The sequence below is a fragment of the Rousettus aegyptiacus genome, unplaced genomic scaffold (genome assembly GCF_014176215.1).
Source record: "Rousettus aegyptiacus isolate mRouAeg1 unplaced genomic scaffold, mRouAeg1.p scaffold_m13_p_1, whole genome shotgun sequence".
Taxonomy (NCBI): domain Eukaryota; kingdom Metazoa; phylum Chordata; class Mammalia; order Chiroptera; family Pteropodidae; genus Rousettus; species Rousettus aegyptiacus.
Window position 1 is genome coordinate 153,911,983 of NW_023416284.1, and position 21,239 is coordinate 153,933,221.

At 34.9% G+C, this 21,239-nt stretch overlaps 1 protein-coding gene across 2 annotated transcripts in view; it reads left to right on the forward strand.

The window, feature by feature from the left end:
- Positions 1-403: 403 nt before the first annotated feature.
- The window catches only part of HSF2 (heat shock transcription factor 2), a 28,579-nt gene continuing 7,743 nt past the window's right edge, over positions 404-21,239 (forward strand). Inside the window, exons 1-10 of one of the 2 annotated variants that reach the window (XM_016153913.2) lie at positions 404-695; positions 10,835-10,943; positions 11,103-11,230; positions 12,095-12,219; positions 14,257-14,332; positions 16,690-16,751; positions 17,312-17,399; positions 18,812-18,960; positions 19,623-19,862; positions 20,497-20,602. In XM_016153913.2, coding sequence (XP_016009399.1) covers positions 603-695; positions 10,835-10,943; positions 11,103-11,230; positions 12,095-12,219; positions 14,257-14,332; positions 16,690-16,751; positions 17,312-17,399; positions 18,812-18,960; positions 19,623-19,862; positions 20,497-20,602 — 1,176 coding nt within the window. In that variant the 5' untranslated portion in view covers positions 404-602. The remainder of the gene's footprint in view (positions 696-10,834; positions 10,944-11,102; positions 11,231-12,094; positions 12,220-14,256; positions 14,333-16,689; positions 16,752-17,311; positions 17,400-18,811; positions 18,961-19,622; positions 19,863-20,496; positions 20,603-21,239) is intronic. The other variant, XM_016153907.2, reaches the window with a different exon arrangement.

Below are 21,239 nucleotides of genomic sequence, written 5' to 3' on the forward strand. Positions count from 1 at the left end.
GCCTAGCATATCATGTTTGAAAGCTGTTTCCCCCTCCTTCCCCCTCTCCGGCCCCCCCCCCCTTATTATACTCCTTCCGGCTGACTGGCGGAAACCTCACATTACCTGCCAAACTTATGGCTCGGGACAGAGAGGACCTTTCGTAGCCCTTCAGTCACAGCCCAGGAACCCAAAACTACTTCCACATGAAACGACCACACACACTCCCCACAAGTGAACATCCACCACCCTGAGGATTCTTGTATAAAAGGCGAACGGGAAGGCAGCGCCCCCTTCTGATCCCACCCTCTCCACGTCCGCAGTATCCAATCGCTTTTCTCTGTCCCCGGTGGGCGCCCGGGATTGGCCGGGAAAGAGGCCGGCGCGGCAGCCGTGCTCACCGGCGAGCGCGGAGCCCTGTCCATCACGTGCGGCCGCAGGGCCTCATCGCCGAGCTGCGCGCCCGGCGAGGTCGCGGGGGGCGGGGCTCGGTAGCTGCTGCGCCTGCGTTGTGGGCGTTCTCGGGGAGCAGCTGCTGCCGCCGCCGCCGCCGCTGCCGCCGCGCCGCTGCTGCTACCGCTGCGTTCCCGTGTGGAATTTGGAATCCCTGCGCCTCGTTAACAATGAAGCAGAGTTCGAACGTGCCGGCTTTCCTCAGCAAGCTATGGACGCTTGTGGAGGAAACCCACACTAATGAGTTCATCACCTGGAGTCAGGTACGGGTCAGGGTACGGCGGCCTCCGAACCCCCTGACTAACCGCCTCCTCTCTCACTCTCTCCCGCAGGGTTGTCTCTCGCGGCCTGTGGCTCGACGGCCTGTACGGGGCCCGTGGGTTGGTGGGGTGAGGCGGGCCTCGGCGTTCGGCCTTGCGGGGGACCCCTTGTATTGTTCGCGCGGGGAGCCGCGGGGGTCCCAGCCGGCGACGCTCGTCCAGGCCGCGGTGGGGGAGGGGCGGCTGCGCGAGGCCCTGCGGCCCGGCAGGCGCCGTAACGGTCCGGCCCATTCGGCATTCGGAACCGGCCCAGCGGAGCGAGGGCGGCCGACGAGCGGAGGGCGCGGGGGCCACGTTACTGCACACTCATTCTCTGTCCTCTCGTGCGACTCGCGGGTTACTGATCGCTGAGGGCACAGGCAGCGCGGGGCCGGGATCTTCCACGCCAGGCTTTAATTGAGGAAATCTACCTCAGCGACCGATTCTCTTACTCTGCATCTGTGGTCTTTATGAGCAGTCAGGGAAAGTAGGCGAATGTCCAAACGCAGGTTAGTGCTTATCAATAGGTTTTAAAATGCTATTTAGAAAAATTGTACTTTATTCTTTGGAGATTTAGGGCCATTCCTATAAATTAATTTTTACGATTATTTTAATGAAAGTGTTAATAGACAGGTGTTCATAACTTAGGAGCTAAAATGAATCACCAAATTTCACTAAACAGTTGCCCCAGATTGGTATATGGATACCTTGATTATTAGTTTGATCCCAACTGCCACTAGACAGGTGACCTTAGTCAAGCTCTGTATCTGGCCTCAGTTTCATCATGTGTCCATAAGATGAATGGGTTGACTAGGTGATCCAAGACCCCTTCTTCCAAATGTTAAGATTCTAAGCAGAATGATTATTACATAAATAGTGCGTTTGCATTAGAATACACTCTTTGGCTATTGGACTCATTTTGTGAAGAGGAGTTAATTCCTCCTTTCGTAGATTAGATGGTCATCTGTTTGGGATTTTTTAATTGTTTAGTGGTCTGGAGAAGAGTAAGTGAAAACTAACTGCTTAGTGCCTAGCACCTGTTAAGTCCTGAGTAAGTGTTATCTCACTTAGAGTAGATGATCATCTGTTTGGAATTTTTGTTGTTGTTGTTTAGTGGTCTGGAAAAGAATAAGTGAAAACTGCACAGTGCCTAGCACCTGTTAAGCCCTAAGTGTCATCTCCCCTCTTTCGCCCTTTTGTGTGCCTTTCTTATGAGAACTCTTAGTTTTATTACTTTGTCTTAACAGGGAGCACTATATTGAGTACATGAAGTTTTGCCTACTATAACACCATTTTCTGTCTTACATTACTGTCATTTGTTCATTTTTTAATATTCTAGGTCTTAATTTTGTTGAAGGTTGGTATCATCAGCCGAATGGTGTGTATTAAGCATTTGATAAATTCTGTACAGTAGTACAAAGAAAGATGAAAATAGGGAAGCCAGCCATCAGCAGACACTTAAAAATAAACAGATGTCTCATGTTTTTCAGTAGTCAGAAGGATTAAATGTTGACAAGGATGGATTAGTACAGACTACCAGTACTCAGCCTTGTATTCATACTGGAGACAACTGTGACCGCCCCCCCCCCCCAGACACACCCCAAACTGACTTTATCATATTTTTTTAGCTTGGTTGGACCTTCTTGTTTTTATTGCTTAGAAATAGTACCTCAATATAGTAATAATTTAGTTTTAAGGGTAGTTTTAAGGGTAATTAGTTTAAAGGGTATTATGTTGGTGGCAGGAATATTTTAATAACATTGTTTTTATGGCTAGTATCAAGTGTGGACAGTTTTTTTATGGACAGTATCAAATGTTTCATACTAATAAATGCATTATTTTATGAATTCTAAACCAAATAAGCTACTTAAAGTTATTTTTTATCCCATTATTAAGTCTAAACTTAACTACACATTTTCTAATATGTAATGGGACAGTTAAAATATAAGTTCAGTGAGTGAAGGGACAGTGTCTGTGCCAGGGAAAAGTAGGTACTTAGTAAATGTTTGATGAATCAGTGAAATCTTTGAACTATAATGGAAGTGGTAGGAACGCTAAAGATGGAATTACGCCTGAAAAGAATCTGAGAGATCATCTGGTTTATCCTCATCATTATATAGATGAGGATTTGAGGCTGAGGTTAGATTAGTTATTCATAATTACAAAGCTGGCTATTATTGGAGGTGGAAATCTAACAGATTTCTGACTTTCTAGATCAATGTCCATCAACATCACTATACCTAATAAGGTTGGCCCAATATTTAGTTAATAAAATGTTATTCCTCCACAAGTCACTGGACACTTCTGGATTAATGTTGACTAGGGCTGAGTTTAGTGGCTTAGGGAAGCTGTCTGTCTTCCTCTCCCCCAGATTTTTCCAAAAGCATTGTTAATGCAAGGTAAAACTTTAAACAATGACGTTAAATGGAAAAAAAAACAAAAACAAAATAAGTTACCCTCAGCATTTAAAATTTGCTATTTATGGTTGTTTCTGGTTTTCTTCAAACTTGTTTTGCTGAACTTTTATTGAGGTAATTTAGCATTTATTCTATCTAAGTGAAAATCATGTGAAGACCTTTTAGAAGTCACAGATGTTATGTAAACCAGACAATCTTTTATGAATTTTTTTTTCCACTTGTGGAAAATAATTTACTCCTAGCTTGAATGTAAGACAAGGAGAGAAAACTCTTACCAACTCTTGCCAATATTAAGCTTTACTTAATATTCCTGAAGACTTACATAACTTTAGTTTTAATATCCCCATTCTCATCAGTAATTATGGAAATATAATATTCCAAGCAATCAAAATTATAGTGTTACTGATTCAAGTAATAGAAATGTCTTTAGATCCAGTGTCTTTAAAACATATTGAACATATTTTAAATTTTCTCATATTCTCCCTATGAAAGTTTCTTTTTACTTTTTTTGTTTTACATTTTCTGTAACTTCAGAATTTTATGTAGCTATGTTGGCTTCAATAGTCAGTCTCTTGCCAAATTAAGGACAGAGATAGTACTGTCGGACTGCGTAAATCTGTTTCAATTGTCACAGTCCTAAACAGAGAACACAGGTTTAGATTGAAGCAACTGAGAAAACTTGATACTCAGGGATGAGGTTGTGGAAGTTGAATGGAAGTTCTTGCCATTGAGGAATGGTCTATACTGTTATTGATATTTGATACTCATGTATGTTGAGGGGAAGCAGCATAAAAGAAGGAAAAAACTGAAAAGCCATTGTTTTGCCAGTGTTCTGACCTTTGTCTCTGTCCTTCAGATTGCTTAAGAAGACCAAGAAGTGATTTCCACTAGACTTCACATCCACCTTTTTGTGCCCTTTGGCATTCTGTACTTCCTTATCCTTCTCAAATCAGCAGAGACGAATCAGGAAATAGGGAAAAGATGCAAAACAGAAATTATCCAGTATTCTCTAGCTGTTTTGGATGAATTTGTGTTATAGGCCTTTAGATTTCCCAATGGTCTGGTATCATTTCGAACTTCTCAGCAACCATTACATTATAACCATATTCTCAAGTGAAAACAAGAAAGGCCAGAAGTGTGGCAAAAATCCACTTTAGATAGGCCTACGGAAAAGCCGAAAGATTCATTGAGTGTTTTTAATTTATATGCATAAGAGAGAGTGAGCTAGAAACTCAGAAGCAATGATTGGTGAACGTTAAGAAGTTATAGACTGGTTGTATAAAAAAGTGTCAACAAATTTCTATCCTGATAAGTGTTTTAAAGTTATAGGGCTGAAGTACTGGATTATAACTAAGAATATTTTGGATGTTTTTAACCAAGAGTACCAATTTGAGCAGTAATAACTACTCTTCGGAATCGTATCAGCATTTATGAAGGTGTCCTAAAGAAAAGCTCTCCCACCTCTACCCCTCTCTTCCATTCTACTCAGTAATGGTTTTTTGCCCCTTGTAAAATGTGTAGGGAGAGTTTTGTTGTACTGCTTGAGCCTCACAGGATTTAACAGCAGTACGGTGAAATGTTTGCAGTTAGATTATTTACTAATTTTATTGTGAAGACCACAGGAATACCATAATGGAGACAGAATGATATGAGTGAACGAGGATCATGTATGTGTGAGAGGGCAGATATAAACAGGAGGCTTTCATCTCTTTAATATAATTTGAATTGAAATTCTAAAAATAAAATTTACTGTGACCACAAATTCATTTATTCAGTCACTCACAAATATTTGTTGCGAATCATTTATGACCAGACAGTGTATGAGAACCAGGAATTCATTCAGTAGTGAACAAAGTGTCTGCCTTTATTGAGCTTACATTCTAATGAAGGATACTGCTCATTATAAAGTAAGCAAACACAAATAACATAATTTCAGTTAGTGTAAATACTGCAAAGCAAATAAAGCAAGGTAAAGAGAGTATATCAGAGTTCAGCTAGGAGATGGAAGAAGTCACACACTTTTTTGAACAGGAACATTTAATAGAATTACTAACTATATTAGGCGAATTGGAATAAAGAAACAGGAATAGTAGTTATAAGAAGCAGCCATCACTGCTAGGGCTACAATAGAGTGCCCAAATAAGTGCCCTTTCCCCCAAGTCTAAGATCCTGACCTTATTGGAGAGAATATGACCATGTCTCATTGAATTGCAAAGAAGTCACAGGTGCCACAGTGGTGGAACTTACTGGAAATTCAGCCTTCAAAACTTGCCAGGAAATATCACTGCTAGGGTATAGGTTGGCACACTGGCCCATGGGCCAGCCATCTGTTTTATAAATAAAGTTTAATTGGAACATAGCCTTGCTTAGTCTGTTGCATGTGTCTGTATAGCTGCTTCTTACCACAAGGGCAGAGTTATGACCTTATGGTCTGCAAGCCTAAAATATTTACTATAAAGCCCTTTAAGAAAATGTTTATGAGCCCTTGCTCTAGAGTACTCTTGAAAGCTGTCCACGGGGAAATGTCTTGTCAGAGTACTCTGATTTGAAACCTCCCAAGGGAGAGGGAGTGCCAGGGTAAACTATTACTTTTGGGGTGCTGCTAACCTCCATGCACTGCAAGAGCTAGGTGCTGTAGAACCTGCCTACAGTGCAAGAGCCTGTTAAGGACACACTGGAACAGGGGAGAATCCCTTCCTTTTGTTATCTCTCTCTAGTATCTTCTGTTCACAAAGGTTAACATGCCAGTTAGAAAAAGAAAAATATTTATGGGACCAAGCTCTGTGTTTGCAGAGCAGACAAGAAATAATTTGGAGCACTAAGTTAATAACTAGCATGTAAAATGACTTGAGGTTTGTATTTTAGGTAGAGTGATGAAGAAAGTCTCTCAGCAGAGCTGACATTTGAGCAAAGACCTGAATGGTTAGAAAGGATGGACCAAGAGAAATGGCAAATGTAAAGTCTTTGAACATGGCATGTTCAGAGGATTGGAGAAGGCACGTGTGGTTAGAGTATCCTTAGAGAACAGGAGAGTGAGGCCAGAGAGGTAAGCAGGAGCAGATGGTATAGGGCCTTAGGGCGATGATAAGAAGATTGGAAATGAGGGAACTAGTTAGAAGACTATCACAATTTTCCACTAGGATATTGAAAACAGTTTGGCAGAGACTAGTACCAGTGGAAGTAGTGAGTAGTCACTACTTCCTGACCTTGAAGGCAAAGTTGTAGAACTTACTGATAAATTGGCTAGAGTTGGGGAAGGGACAGAAGAATTAACATTCACAGATTTGATATGAGCAGCAGGATGAATGATGGTACTGTACCATTTGCTAAGATGGGGGAAGATTTGGAGACATGTAAGGTGGGAATTTTGTTTGGCCATATTAATGTTGTAATTACAAGGGGATCACTAGCATTATTGGAAAATTATTTCATTTTGTTTATATGTCTATTGATCACATTTAGTCATATGACCATACCTAATTTCAAAGGAAGTGGGGAAATGCAGTGCTAGGAAGGAGAACATATATTTCTGAACAGCCTAAATGACTTCTATACTCCAAGACATCGAAGTGGAAAGTTGGATAGGATGTTTGGCTATAGGACTCTGGCATTCAGGGTGGAATTTGGAGCTTGTGAGTGAGTGGTAAAGCCATGAAACTGGATGTGATCATCCAGGGAGACAAATGAACTGAAAATTAGGGATTTCCAATGTTTAGAGGGCATGAAGAACAAAGAGATTGTAAAGGAACAGTGAGAGAGGAGGAAAAACAGACTGAGGTCATAGTAGTTAATCAAAGAAAATGGTTCAAAAGATGATCAACTGTGTCTAATGCCATTATGAATATTCTTATGCACCTTTTCAAGTGTACATAAGCAAAATTTTTTCTAAGGTATATACACCTACATTGAACAGGAGAATTGCTGAAAAATAGGGTATGAAATGTTCAACCTCAAGATAGTTCAAATTATTTTCCAAAGAGATCAAACCAGTTTATACTCTTTACCCGTGCATAAGATTTTCCATTAACCCACACCTTCTTCAAAACTTGATGATGTTATGCTTTTTAATTTTTACCAATCTAGTGGATGTAAAGCGTTATCTCAGTGAGGTCTTAATTTATAGTTCCCTAGTTACTAATAAGTTCAAACACCTTTCCTTATTGGCTATTTGTGTTTCCTAGTCTATGACATGTTTGACTATTTTTCTACTGGGTGGTTTATTTTTTATTATTTGTAAGAACTCCTTGTATATTCTGTATATTCATTTTTGGATGTATGTAGTGCCTGTATGTTCTCTCACTTGTGGCTTTTTACTTTCTTTTGATAAGTATTTAATTTTAGTATAATTTAATATCAGTCTTTTTTGTGGTTCATTCTTTTTGTTTTTTCAGGGTGTTTCTCCTCACCTATCCAAGCAGAAAAAAAAAATACCATCCTTTTCTTCTGATAAAGTTTACATTACACATCTTAAGTCTTTAATTCACCTGGAATTTATTTGTGTGTGTGGTATGAGGAAATGTAAAACAATTTTATTTTTTTAATATAAATATTTAGTTGTCCTGGCCCCTTTATTGAATAGTTTGTTTTTTCTCCCTAGTGATATGTATTGCCATTTCTGTTTTATAATAAAATTGTATATAGATATTGTGGTTTTGTTTCTAAGTTCTCTATTCTCTTCCATTGGACAATCACATATTGCATGCCAATAACATGTCTTAATTACTGTAGCCTTATAAAAGTCTTGCTTTTGGGAGGGCAACTTATCCTTCAGGAGTACTTTTGCTCTTCTATATATGTTTTAAAATAAAGTTCCATTTAAAAAATGGGATTTTTATTGGAATTGTGTTGAAAGTATAAATCATACTAGAGAGAATGGATATCTTTACAATACTGAGTTTTCACATGAAGAAGGCATATTTCTAAATTCATTTTATTTGTTAATAAAGTTTTATAATTTCTTGCAATTAAGTCTTACACTTTTTTGTTAGATTTTTCCTAGGTATTTTATAGCTGTTGTAAGTGGTGTCCTTTAGTTAAAAGTATGATTCAAGCTATTGCTGGTAATTAGAAATACAGTAACATTTGCATATTGAGAGAGTAAACTAGTGAGCCTAATCATCCATGGCATCTGTAAATGACAGTTTTCTTCTTCTTTTCAGAACCTTACACCCTCAGTTTTTTTTTCTTTTTTTTTTTTTTTTGCAATTGCTAAGACCTCAGAAGGTATCAGATAAAAGTAGTGATCATGGGATCTCCTTTCCTTATCTTTAAATGTTTTTAATATTTCTTTAAGTTATTTGCTATTAAATTTGATGATTTTTATCTTTTTTTGTTGTTGGTGTTAAACTTAATTGGATAACTTAAATGGGAGAGAGGCATTCAGGATGGAGGATACAGGAAAAAGGTGACCGCGCGAGTGGGAATCGAACTGTATATGTAAGAGTTTATTTCTGGGTTCTCTGTTCTATTCCATTGGTCTGTCTTTCTTTGTGCTAGGTTTGAAATAGACAGTAGTTTGAGAATATAGCTAAAGAACATGTGTAAAAATGTAGACAATTGGAAATTCAAGTGTGAAATTTGAGATGGTCAGGAGCAGAGATGTAGATGTGATAATCATCATATAATTATTGACATAATAAAGTCAATAAAAATTGTATACACTGGTGTAGGTGAGATTGTCTGAAGAAAGAGTGTAAAACGTGCCGTGATCAAGGATAGAAATCTAAAAACATATTATCTCTTGGTAGGTAGAAGGCAATCAAAAAGAAATACGAGAGGAGAGCCGATAGTGTGTAGTTTCAAAGCCAAGAGTAGCACATTTAAGGAGTGGGGATTGTCAGTAGTGCCAAAAGAAATGCTTCAGAGTAGTAGTAGGAAGATTAGGACTGAATAGAGGGCATTGAATCTGGAATTTGAAATTTTAGAAAAAATAGTTTCAGTAGAGCAATGAAAACCAATTTTTAGTGGAAGATTGTAGATGGTCTTTAATGGGAGAAGGGAGCTTTAAAATATTTGTCAAATTTCGTGGTAAAGGGAAAGATAAATAGGGTGGGTAGGTTGAGAGAGGAGGAAGATAGAGGGAAAGTCATTTTAAGATATGAAAAATGTACACATTTTTAATTTTAAGTTATTACCTAATAACTAACACTGGTTATCAAGCTTTTAAATTTTGCCAGCTTACTAAGTGAAAATCATTGTTTTGCTGTACATTCAGTCATGAACGACATGAAAATTCCCATTGAGTTTTTCACTTGTTGGAATTTTTAATTAATATGGTTAACCTTTTACCATAAATGTCTTGGATACATACACAAAAGTGTAACTGCAGAATTATATGGTAATTCTGTGTTTAATATTTTGAGGAACTATCATCCTGTTTTTTGTAGTAGCTGCACTATTTTACATTTTCACCAGCAGGGCACATGAGTTATGATTTCTCTGCATCCTCGACAACACTTATATTCTGTTGTTTTTTTTTCCTTTGGGTGTGTGTTTTAATAATGGCCATCTTAATGATTGTGAAGTGGTATCTTGTAATTTTAGTTTTCATTTCCCTAATGATTAGTAATGTTGGGCATCTTTTCTTGTGTTTATTGGCCATTTATATGTCTTTGGGAAATGACTATTTAATCCTTTACTCATTTCTAATCAGATTGTTTTTATTGTTGAAGAGTAGGAGTTCTTTATATATTATAGATATGAACCCTTTGTTAGATACATCAGTTGCAAATATTTTCTCAGATTCAGTGGGTTGCCTTGTCACTCTCCTGATAGTGTTCTTTGCTTGAGGTAGCCCCATTTTTCTATTTTTGCTTTTGTTGCTTGTGCTTTGGATGTTATCCAAGAAGTCATTGTAATGATTTCAAATCCAATGTAATGAAGCTTTTCTCCTTTTGTTCTTTTTTTTTTTTTTTTTTTTAAATAATTTTTGCTCTTATGTTTAGGTCCTTGATCTAGTTTTAGTTAATTTTTGTATACGATGTTGGTAAAGGTTGAACTTCCTTCTTTTGCATGATAGTATTCAGTTTCCCAGCATCATTTGTTGAAAAGACTGTCCTTTCATCCTTGAATGGTCTTGGCACCCTTATCAAAAATCCTTGGGTTGTATATGTGAGAGTTTATTTCTGGGTTCTCTATTCTATTCCATTGGCCTGTCCATATATATGCTAGTACCAAGTGGTTTTAATTGCTGTATTTTTATAGTAAGTTTCAAATTGTTTATTTTTTGTATAGAAGAATATTAGTAACTTTAAATATTAATTAATAGCCAGATACCTTACTGAATTCTCTTATAGGTTGTTAATTGATTGTACAAATACAAATTAGGTCTGTTGCAGATAATGATAAAATCCTTCCTCTCACATTTTATCTTATTTTTGTCTAATTGTACTGGTTTTAAAACAATATAAATTAATTAGGCTAGCTACATATTGTATTATTTTTCTTCTACTATTTCATCATAGATATGATGCAGCTTTTGGTTTGAGACATACTCCTAAGCTTTTAAAGTTGACATCAAAAACCTTGATTGCAGTTTGGCAGTGAATTTGGAGTTTCTGTCTTATTGCTGTTAATAGGAATAAAATGTTGGTCTGAAGGTATCATAAAAGGATTGCTCATTTTGGGGGTTCCTATGTATCATCTAATGTCAGAGCACCTTAATTAATGGACTTTTTATTTTTTCAGAATGGCCAAAGTTTTCTGGTTTTGGATGAACAAAGATTTGCAAAAGAAATTCTTCCCAAATACTTCAAGCACAATAACATGGCAAGCTTTGTGAGGCAACTGAACATGTGTGAGTATGGACCGCAGTTTATTTGGAATAATGTCATCAACCACTGATTAAACCACTTTTTTCCGTTAGGATGATAAAGGAAAACGTACTCCATAGAAGCACCATAATAATTGTTGACTTTTCTCTGTTTTAGTCATCTGAATTTTGAATCTTTTTCAGATGGTTTCCGTAAAGTAGTACATATTGACTCTGGAATTGTAAAGCAGGAACGAGATGGTCCTGTTGAATTTCAGCATCCTTACTTCAAACAAGGGCAGGATGACTTGCTGGAGAACATTAAAAGGAAGGTGAGCTATTGTTAATATTTTTTAATTAGGGAATTAGCATGTAGTATACTTGGCCAAGACATATTTCAGTTGTTGAAATTAAGAATGTACAGAAGTACATTGGTATTTCTTGTTGAGATGACTCAGACAAAGCTTTAATTATTTCTCCCTATTTTTTTTTTCCCCTGGTGCTGAACTTTACTGAGGGCTCAAATACTTTCTAAAGAGAAGGAAAATGTTTACATTCTGACTGAGGGTGAAAAGTCATTCATATTGGAATAACTCACTTCCTTTAATTCAGCTTAAAAAATGTAAGCTAGAATGTAAAGCTCCCTGGACGCTTTATCTGTAGTTCACTGCTGAATATCAAATGCCTAGAATAAGTTTCTTGCATATAGTAGGCATTTAATAATACGTTTTTGAATGAATCTTTTGCTGAAGTTAAATATTTTTACCAAATCCACAAAAAAGGGAGGGAGGAATAAAAGGGTAGTAGACCATGAAGTAAAATGGCCTAGCATGAAGCTATTACTGCATAAATTTAATTAAATGTGGAATGTGATAATAAAGAGGTTTGGGGAAATTACAGGGAGTTTGGCAGTAGGAAATGAAAAAAAAGTCCCCTATAGTGTTCTTGCTTGTGGAAACTTCTTCATGTGTTAAAAAAAAAAAAAAATAGACTGATATTCCTTATTGCCTATCTTTGAGCTATGAAGTTTGTTTTCCCCTGGAATCCTATCCTGGGCTTTTTGGAACTAGATTTCACCACCTGAACAGGCTAAAAAAAACCCTCAGAATATAGGGAAATTTTGAATTACAATCATGGTGATTAGTTTTTGTGTGTGTGTGTGTTTTGTTTGTTTCCCTAAATTTTCTTTTTGAAAGGTTTCATCTTCAAAACCAGAAGAAAATAAAATTCGTCAGGAAGATTTAACAAAAATTATAAGCAGTGCTCAGAAGGTTCAAATAAAACAAGAAACTATTGAGTCCAGGCTTTCTGAATTAAAAAGGTAAAATATTATTTCCAAATATAATTGTAATATGCGGGTTGGTATGTGTTTGTTGGGTGTTTGAGGTTGATGCTTTAAGTACTTCTAGATCATGTTGTTGAAGCCAAGATCAAAGGTCATTTTTCTGTATTGGTTCCCTTTATCTTTGATTTGTAGCTATAGACTTTAACCAATTTTAAATTTTCATAATGGTGGTTGAAAGAGTATATTAACTTGGGCATTCAGAACTATGATGCATAAGTCTTACTGATGAAATAGTAGACCTTTAAATTGGTGTGGGAAGTGTGATTCTACTTAAGTTAGCTTTTTTTGATGTATTAGGGCACATAAGCCATAAGAAGTACTACATATCTTAACCTATTCTTTTATGGTGGTTTTTTAAGACTTTCTATGTGACCTCTTAAGAAAAAGTAGGACCAAAAAAGATAGGGGAAAAAGTACACAAGAAACTTTCCCTACTTGATATTCATTTTACATAGACTGGAGAAAGCGTTATTCAAACCTTCTGTATACAGAAAGATGTTTTGTTTTATAGTTCTTGGCAGCATTATCCTAACTTGCCAGAGTAATAGCATATATAGAGAGAGTAGAGGTATACCTCTTAGTAAGTAGCTGGGATTTTCTTTAATGCTAATTACCAATGTCTCGAGAATAGTTATTTTATGTATTCTTTCTTTCATTTCAAATACGGCATTGGTTTAACTTTTCTTAAGTAGCTTCATTAAGAGAGTAATCTTGGACTTTGATTCCCTTTTCGAACAAGCCTTAATTTTAAGCTTTTCCATTTTTCAGATTTTATTTAGCCACTTTATGCTGGTTTTACTCTATTTTCTGTCTACGGAGGTACCCTTTGACATCTAGTTCCTTGAATTTCAGGTTTAGTCCTTAAGGAATGGGATTCCAAATTCATGCTTTAAGTTTTAGTGGTAACCATCCTTCCACTTATCTTTAGTAGGCAGATGACAGTATCTTTAAATTTCTGAGTCAGAAAAAGTATATTAGTATTAAAGTCTTGTTCTCAATATCCTGTATATATAAATCCAGTTCTTTTTGTAATAGTTTGGATTGAGGAAGATGGCTTTAGTAGAAATTAACAAAAGAATAAAAATTAAACATTTATTAGGTTAATTATCTTTCATGTCTTCTCAGCATTATCATTGCTGCTAACACTAGTAACACAATGAAATTGCAGTTAAAAATAGTGAATGAAGGCAAAGAAGCTATTAGTACCGGGCAAGTTATTGGTTTGTCATATATTTATATATGCTTTTAAAAGACAAATATCTTAGTGTTTGCTTATTCCTGTGTTCAAGATAGATCTTAAGGTAGTTTTAGAGTCAGACTTTAATTTGGCTCCAGCACTTAGCAAATTATCTGTTATGTTGGGCAAGTCCTCTCAATTCTCTGAGTCTTTGTCCTCATCTATAAAAGAAAAAAAAATCCTTTCTTGATGGATTTCAGAGAAGTTTAAATCAGTAGTACACATAAAATGGTTAGAATAGTGACTGGAGCATAGCAAATGCTGGGTAAAGGTCACTTCCCTTTAAGAATTGTTTCCTAATAAGCACATGTTCTGAATTTACTTGGTAGCCATAGTTGACAGGTTAGCTTAAACGAGGAGTAATGAACCAGATTGTCAGAGAAATAAATTGTGTACTACTACTCTATGGATGTAGGCATGAGCCTTTTAAGATTTTGTATATTGCCATGAGTAGAAGATATTGAAGCTATGAAAATGATTCTAGATTTGTGTCAAGATAGTTGCCATTCTATATAATTGTACTAAAGATTTCCTAGTCTCATGAAAATATATAGTAAAAACTAGTTAAGTTTTTTAGTCTTCTTTTTTTTAATGACCTTTATTATTTTTTAATTGAAAAATTTTTTTTATTTCCATTCTCCGATTCCCATCCCCTTTGGCAATCATTAGCTTGTTCTTTGTATCTGATATTCTTTGGTACACTTTATTAAAATATTGAGGCTTGGCTCTCTGATTTTTTTTGTTTGTTTTCATCTTTTTAATAAATGATAACATAGTGAGAATGAGTCCCTTTGGAAGGAGGTCTCAGAATTACGAGCAAAACATGCACAACAGCAACAAGTTATTCGAAAGGTAAGCTGTTTTTGCATTCATTTAATGAATACCATTTGTTACACAAAGAAATTTCTATTGATCTTAGCTTCTTATCTACTGGGTACACAAGTAGAAGGAAAACTATGAAACCAAACAAATTAAGCCATTGGGTACACAGAAGTAAAACTATGAAACCAAACAAATTAAGCCAAGTGTTATATATTCTTTTTAATAAAAAACTTATTACCTAAATATGGTTATTCCATACGCACAATCTGTTATTAGCCTTTAATTAATGACCTTTTGCCTAATAGAACAACTTTAAGATACTTTATTCTTAGAAGCATGATTAATACACTACCAATATCTTACACAATTTTTACTGTAAAAGACTTAACATTATTTTATTGATTTTTTGTTTTTTTACTATTTTTTACTCTAAAAGGCATAGATACAGTTTTAGAAGATAAACGACTAATATTTTTAAATCAGTTGACCCAATTATGAGTTCAAGTGTATGTCATTATTAGTCTGTACATAAAAGCATTTAATGTGGTGTTATAAAGTAAATCCTAGATTCTAGTATTTGAGCTGAAAATTACTGGAGGAACTGAGAATCTCTGTTGCATTTGTATCTTTGTGATTTAATCTGTTCGTATCTGCTTTCATATGTTGTTGATAAGAGGTGAAACATAAAATTAAGGTAGCTATTTTTTGCTAATGAGTAAACTAAACTCGAGTTTAAGCAACAAGTTTTTTGGGGGAAAGGAGGGTGTGAGAGCTTCACCTTGTTCATGCCCAGAGGCCTTTAGCTAAAAATAGGGTTATGACTGACAGCATTTGAATCTAGTGAAGCAGGCTTAGAACAGAGATGAATGATAGTTGCAACCTTTGGCCTATAGTCAAAATAGATAAACTATATTTTTTATTGGTATGCAAGTGAAGTTTGAATGTAGAATTCAATTCCAAGCATTTAATCCAAGTATGTATATTTTCAAAACCTCTGTAGGTGATTCTAACATGCAGACCTGTTAAGAATACCTTATTTAAAATGATAAATGTACCTGTACTTTATTTTAAAAATTTGTTTTTCTTTTTCAAGAAAAACAGTGTTTTGGTTATATATTAACTTAAAATGCTCCATCATTTGTTGGATTTTTTCCCTAGGCAAGGATAGTTAATAAAATTCTCATACTAAATATCAGTTTTTCATGAAAGCTAACATTCCATGTGCTCAGATTTGAGTTTGAATTTATGTATTTTGGTGGAGGTTAAGGAGCTTACATAATTCATGATGACAGCTGGTAATTTTTTTTTTATTCCTGGAATTGGTTCTTAACTCTGCCATTTACTCTTTGGCCTTAGATTAATTATAAATAATACATGTGAGATACCTGTTTCAGGACTTGTCAGGTACAGAAGTTACATGCTATAAATGTTAGATGTCTATTTTCTCCTTCAGGTCGTAAACTCTGTACAATGTGATGCCCGGAAGTATGAAAAGAGAATTGAGATATAGAACAAATTTTAGGAGAAATTTAGAAAGTGATTCATGTTCTTATAAATTCAACTACTAATGTTTTTAGAATTTTCCCATAACACTTTTTTTATAAATTAACAAAAATAATTGAGATTGAATGATTTTCTAGGTATCATTAAGCTTAAATGCTTGCTTTTGTCAGCTTTCAGCATTTTCTTTTGAATAAGTAAATTAGTGGCTAACCTCCTTTTCATATACTCTAATGTTATTTAACTTTTCAGGTAAAACTACTTTTTTTTCCATGGAAAAGTTCATATTGATTGTAAAGCTGACTAGTAGTCTTTTTGGGGGGTGAACACACACAATATTAAAGCTATACATTATGTATTTTTAATTGACAGTTCTCTATTTTAAAGAAAGTTGGTAGTTTCTTTAGCCTCTAATTGTATTATCTGGTGTAAGAAAAATATTACCTGTCAAACACCAGGGATTTTTTTTTTTTTTTTTTTTTTTTTTTTTTTGCTTCATAGCCTTCTTGAAAGAATTTTAAATAAAAGTTGGAATCTCTATCCAGGCATGCTTGCCACTTAGCACGAAAACAACTAACTGAATATTGAATAGGTAAATGGATGTGTGAGAGGGTGGGTGGAATGATTGATGGGTGCATGGCTGTATGTCTTAGGCATCTCTAAATCCTAAGTAGTAGCAACTTTATGACAGGTTATTTTGCCTGGAAGCTGGTATATTTCTTTAGATATCAATTATAAGATGCATCCAATTTTCAAATGTGTTAATAAATGAGAAATCATGTGACTTAGAATAGAAAACATACAGTATTTGAATTAATTTTGTAAGACTTGTGTATTAAAGAATTAGAGAATCTGTGATGGAAATTTTATTTATATTTTCCTTTTAGATTGTCCAATTTATTGTTACATTGGTTCAGAATAACCAGCTTGTGAGTTTAAAACGTAAAAGGTAGGTTTTTATAAAACATTTTGACCTGTACATTGCAACGAAAAATTTTACTTTTTAACCATGAATGGTCAACATTTGCTGAGTATATACCTATTGTTGTAGATGAACATTCCTCCTTTGTTAAATTATACTGACAACATTTCATTAGTGTGTTATTTCCTAGTACTGTCATTCTGCTGATGTTTTTGAGAGAGAAGGTTTGCCTAAATTGTCCCTTTATAAACGCACAGTAAAAAAAATTCATTTTTCATTTACATTAGCAATTTAATGTAACAGAGTTATATAGTTTAGTCAGCAATGAAATATATCTGGAAAGAGTAGTTTATAACATTTATTATAACAAATGTAGGACAGATAAATGGAGAAATAAAAATCCTAAACACACTCATCCTCCCCTAGTTTCTATTCTTAAGATGTATTCATTTTAAGAGTTCTTTGTGTATCATTACTAAAATTTTTTATTCATTATTAAAATGAGTGTGTTTATGTGTGGGTAATTTACTAAAAGCAGTTTAAATTCCTTGCTTCATTGAACTTCATGAGTATCTTCTGATTTTCAGGCCTCTACTTCTAAACACTAATGGAGCCCAAAAGAAGAATCTGTTTCAGCACATAGTCAAAGAACCAGCCGATAGTCACCATCATAAAGTAATTTTTTAAATTTTATTTTTCATTATCTCAAACTAAATTTTATTAACAGGAATATTTCATGCATTCAGAGAAATTTAGTAAATTAGTGTTCAAGCTCCAGCTTTATTAAATCATGACATTTTCATTATTTGGTCATTTTATGTACATGAATCCATGAACAATGTTTGATATTCTTCATATATCTAAATTTCATATAAATGATACCATTTTGTACATAGTTTTCTTTGTGGCTTTTTTCACTCGGTCTTGCTTTTGAGATAGACTAAACATAGAGAATAGTTCATCTCTACTACTGTATGATATTAATTGAATAATATGGTAATGTAATTATGAATTTATCCATTGGTTATTTTAAGTTTCCAACTTTTATTATAAATGTGCACAGACTAGACTGCTTTTTACTGTAGTAGTTTCAAAAAATATTTGCCTTCATTTTTGTCATAGGCTCTCTGGATAATTTGTCAAACTTACAACCAATGGCAAATTAGTCCAGTCCAGAATCCACAGAGTTTTTTTAATATCTGATTATCGTTGTTTCAAATCTTAGAATTCTAAATACTGCTAGAGATTTATTATTAAAGTATCAAGATTTTTGTTCTTGGGAAAATCAAAGTTAACCTAACATCTGGTTTTTCCTCCCGCCACTGTTTCTAATCAAGCATATGTAACTATTTTGTTTTTTAAAGGATTGAAGATTCATGTAAGAGAATGAAGATTTTTTAATTTAATTAGATTTGTATATTTTTAAGTACTTTACATCTTTTGCTTCTATATTATCTTTAGAGTGTTGAAATTTATATATTTTTGCATTGTACTAATGACCTTTGTTTGCTTTAGAGACTTGAATGCTTTTTGTTAATGTACCTATGGTCTGAATGTAGCTTTAAAAAAAAATCATTCCTAAAAAGCCAGGCTGACATTTCACTGTGGAATAGTTGAAGTGGTTTTTTTCTGTTATTGAAATCATCTTAATGAGTAAGAATAAAATACATGTCAAACAGTGTAGCTTGAGATAAAATAGTCCCCATCAACACAGTGACTATCTGTAATTGAAATGCCTAGTGAAGCCCTAAGACTTTTTTATTTTTTACCCTTTGGATATAAAATAAAATACTTTAAAATTTGAAGATCTTTCCATATAATCATTCTGAGGCATGTCCTCTTTAAAGTGTCTTATAGTAAGAAAAAAAAAAAAAACTAGAATGCAGAGAATATACCTCTGTGGATTGGTGCTACTTATAATAGTTAGCATATAAGTCCCAGAAAGGCAGAGAACATATCTGCTTTGCTTACTCTTGTATCCCCAACATTCAGTAAACAATAGGTTCTCAATTAGCATTTTTTAAGTAGAAATGTTGTTTGGTAGTCAATATATATTTTTTCAGTATATTTTCTCCCTGATTTTTCAGGTTCCACACAGTAGGACTGAAGGTTTAAAGCCAAGGGAGCGGATTTCAGATGACATCATTATTTATGATGTTACCGATGATAATGCAGATGAAGAAAATATCCCAGTTATTCCAGAAACTAATGAGGATGTTATAGCTGATCCCTCCAAGTAAGGAGATTGTGAAATAAAATTTATGAAAATATTGGTTACTTTTCTTATCAAAGAGCTAAATTCAAAACTACTTTATCCTTTGATAAACTAATATCTAACTTACATTTGGACTATTAAACTGAAAAATTAAGCCAAATTATTCAACCATCCCCCTTCCTCCCTGACCCCTGGAAAAAAGAATACCAACAAAAAAGTAACAAGAATTCTGATTTTTTTTTTTTTTTTAATTTATGCCTACAGCATCTGGTCTTCCTAGGTGGTCTCCCATTCAAGTACTAACCAGGTCCCACCTTGCTTAGCTTCCAAGATCAGACATCGGGCTTGTTCAGGGTGGCATGGCCATACACCATGGACCATGGCTCCACTGGGGCGTTAACCCAGGACCTTCTACATGTAAAGCAGACATGCTAACCAGTACACTACAGAACCATGTCTGAGAATTCTGATTTTTTAAGTTTTGTAGTTAAACACTTTTAATTCTTTGTGGTCTTATATCATATGAACTATCAATATTTGTGATTACACTATTCTCCCAAGAAATTTATGCCTTTAATATGTGGTTTAGGGAGAGCATTTCCAAGGAGAATGAATGGATAGAATTAATTTATTCAATTGGTCTGAGTGTAATTGGTTCTTTCTCATATTGCTTGCTGATCTAGCTGTAGCCAGTACCCTGATATTGTCATTGTTGAAGATGACAATGAAGATGAATATGCACCTGTCATTCAGAGTGGAGATCAGAACGAACTAGCCAACGAATCTCTAAGTTCAGGCAGCGATGGCACCAGCCCTCTCATGTCTAGTGCCATCCAGTTAAATGGCTCATCTAGTCTGACAACAGAAGACCCTGTGACCATGATGGATTCCATTTTAAATGATAACATCAATCTTTTGGGAAAGTGAGTGTTCATCTAGATGTTCTCTAAATTTATACACTTTCTTTACTTCACATATTCTATGTTCTCTTTGAGTTATCTTCTTTTCAGATTACGAATACATGTGGTCCACCTTTCTCCGTGTCGGTCAGGGCTGAGCTCCACAAATGCTATTTTGAGGAGGATTTAATCATCCCAAGAGCAGTCTTGGGATTTTTTGGCAGTTCTTCAGATTTCTTTAGGAAATACTTTTTTCGAATGTCCATAAAGTATGTGTGATTATATTTGTGTTTTTATCAGGACATGGTATAATCTATCTTATTAAGGGACTGATAGCATAAGAAAACCAGAAGTAAGTCGCAATGACCAGTAAGTAACAGGAGATTAAACGTTTTATAATTGATTATGTCAGGGAAATAGATGTTTTCATGACCTTTTTTCTGTACATACTAAAGTTATGTGTAATGGTGGGTTCTCAGTTAAACAGATTTTCAGGAATCCCAAATGTTAACTAGGATCTCTTAAGATTAAGAATTGGTATGGATTCAGTAGTTGCTAGAAGTATTTTGATTAGCTGCATTGCCTTGTGATTGTTAACATAAAAACAAAGAAACCCTAATATTTGATTTTTTAAATTTCTTTTTTTTTTTTTTTTTAGGGTTGAGCTGTTGGATTATCTTGATAGTATCGATTGCAGTTTAGAGGACTTCCAGGCCATGCTGTCAGGAAGACAATTTAGCATAGACCCAGATCTCCTGGTTGATGTAGGTACTTTGAATAATTTTTGCTGTACTGGCAGTTTGTGTATTTATGTATATTATTTACAAATCAGTGCATCTGTTTCTTGTATCCTACACTGTTTTTGTGTTTTCTTTTTTTAAATGAATTGTTTTGTTTATCAGAAGGTGAACAGATGGTTTCAGGACAGTGAAGGAAGGTAATCACTACCCGTCTCTGAGTAGCAGTTCAGTTAATCCCCCTGTAACAACATATCAGCTCTGTTCAACAGTACTATTAAATCCAGGTCTTGTCTGAACTTGTTGCTGTGTTATGTTTTGCTCTAGAGTAAATTATCACTGAACAGAAATTGGTGGAGATTAGTAATAGAGATACTTAGCCAGGAAACAGCATTAAGACACTTTTTAACTTTGGGAATTGAGGTTTTTTACTTTATATTTTTAAAAGTATTATGTCCTGTGTTCTGATGTTCTCTTGCTCCAATCCTCACCACTATTTCTATGATTTTGACTCCAGTGTTGTCTGGTCTGTGAATCCTTATCTACCATTCCTAGCACTAACTACCTTTATTGTTCTCTTTCTATATTACCCCATCCTCTCTTACATAAAGCTTCCTATGTGGCCTATTCCCATCCAGATGACTCTGATTCTCCTCATTTTCAT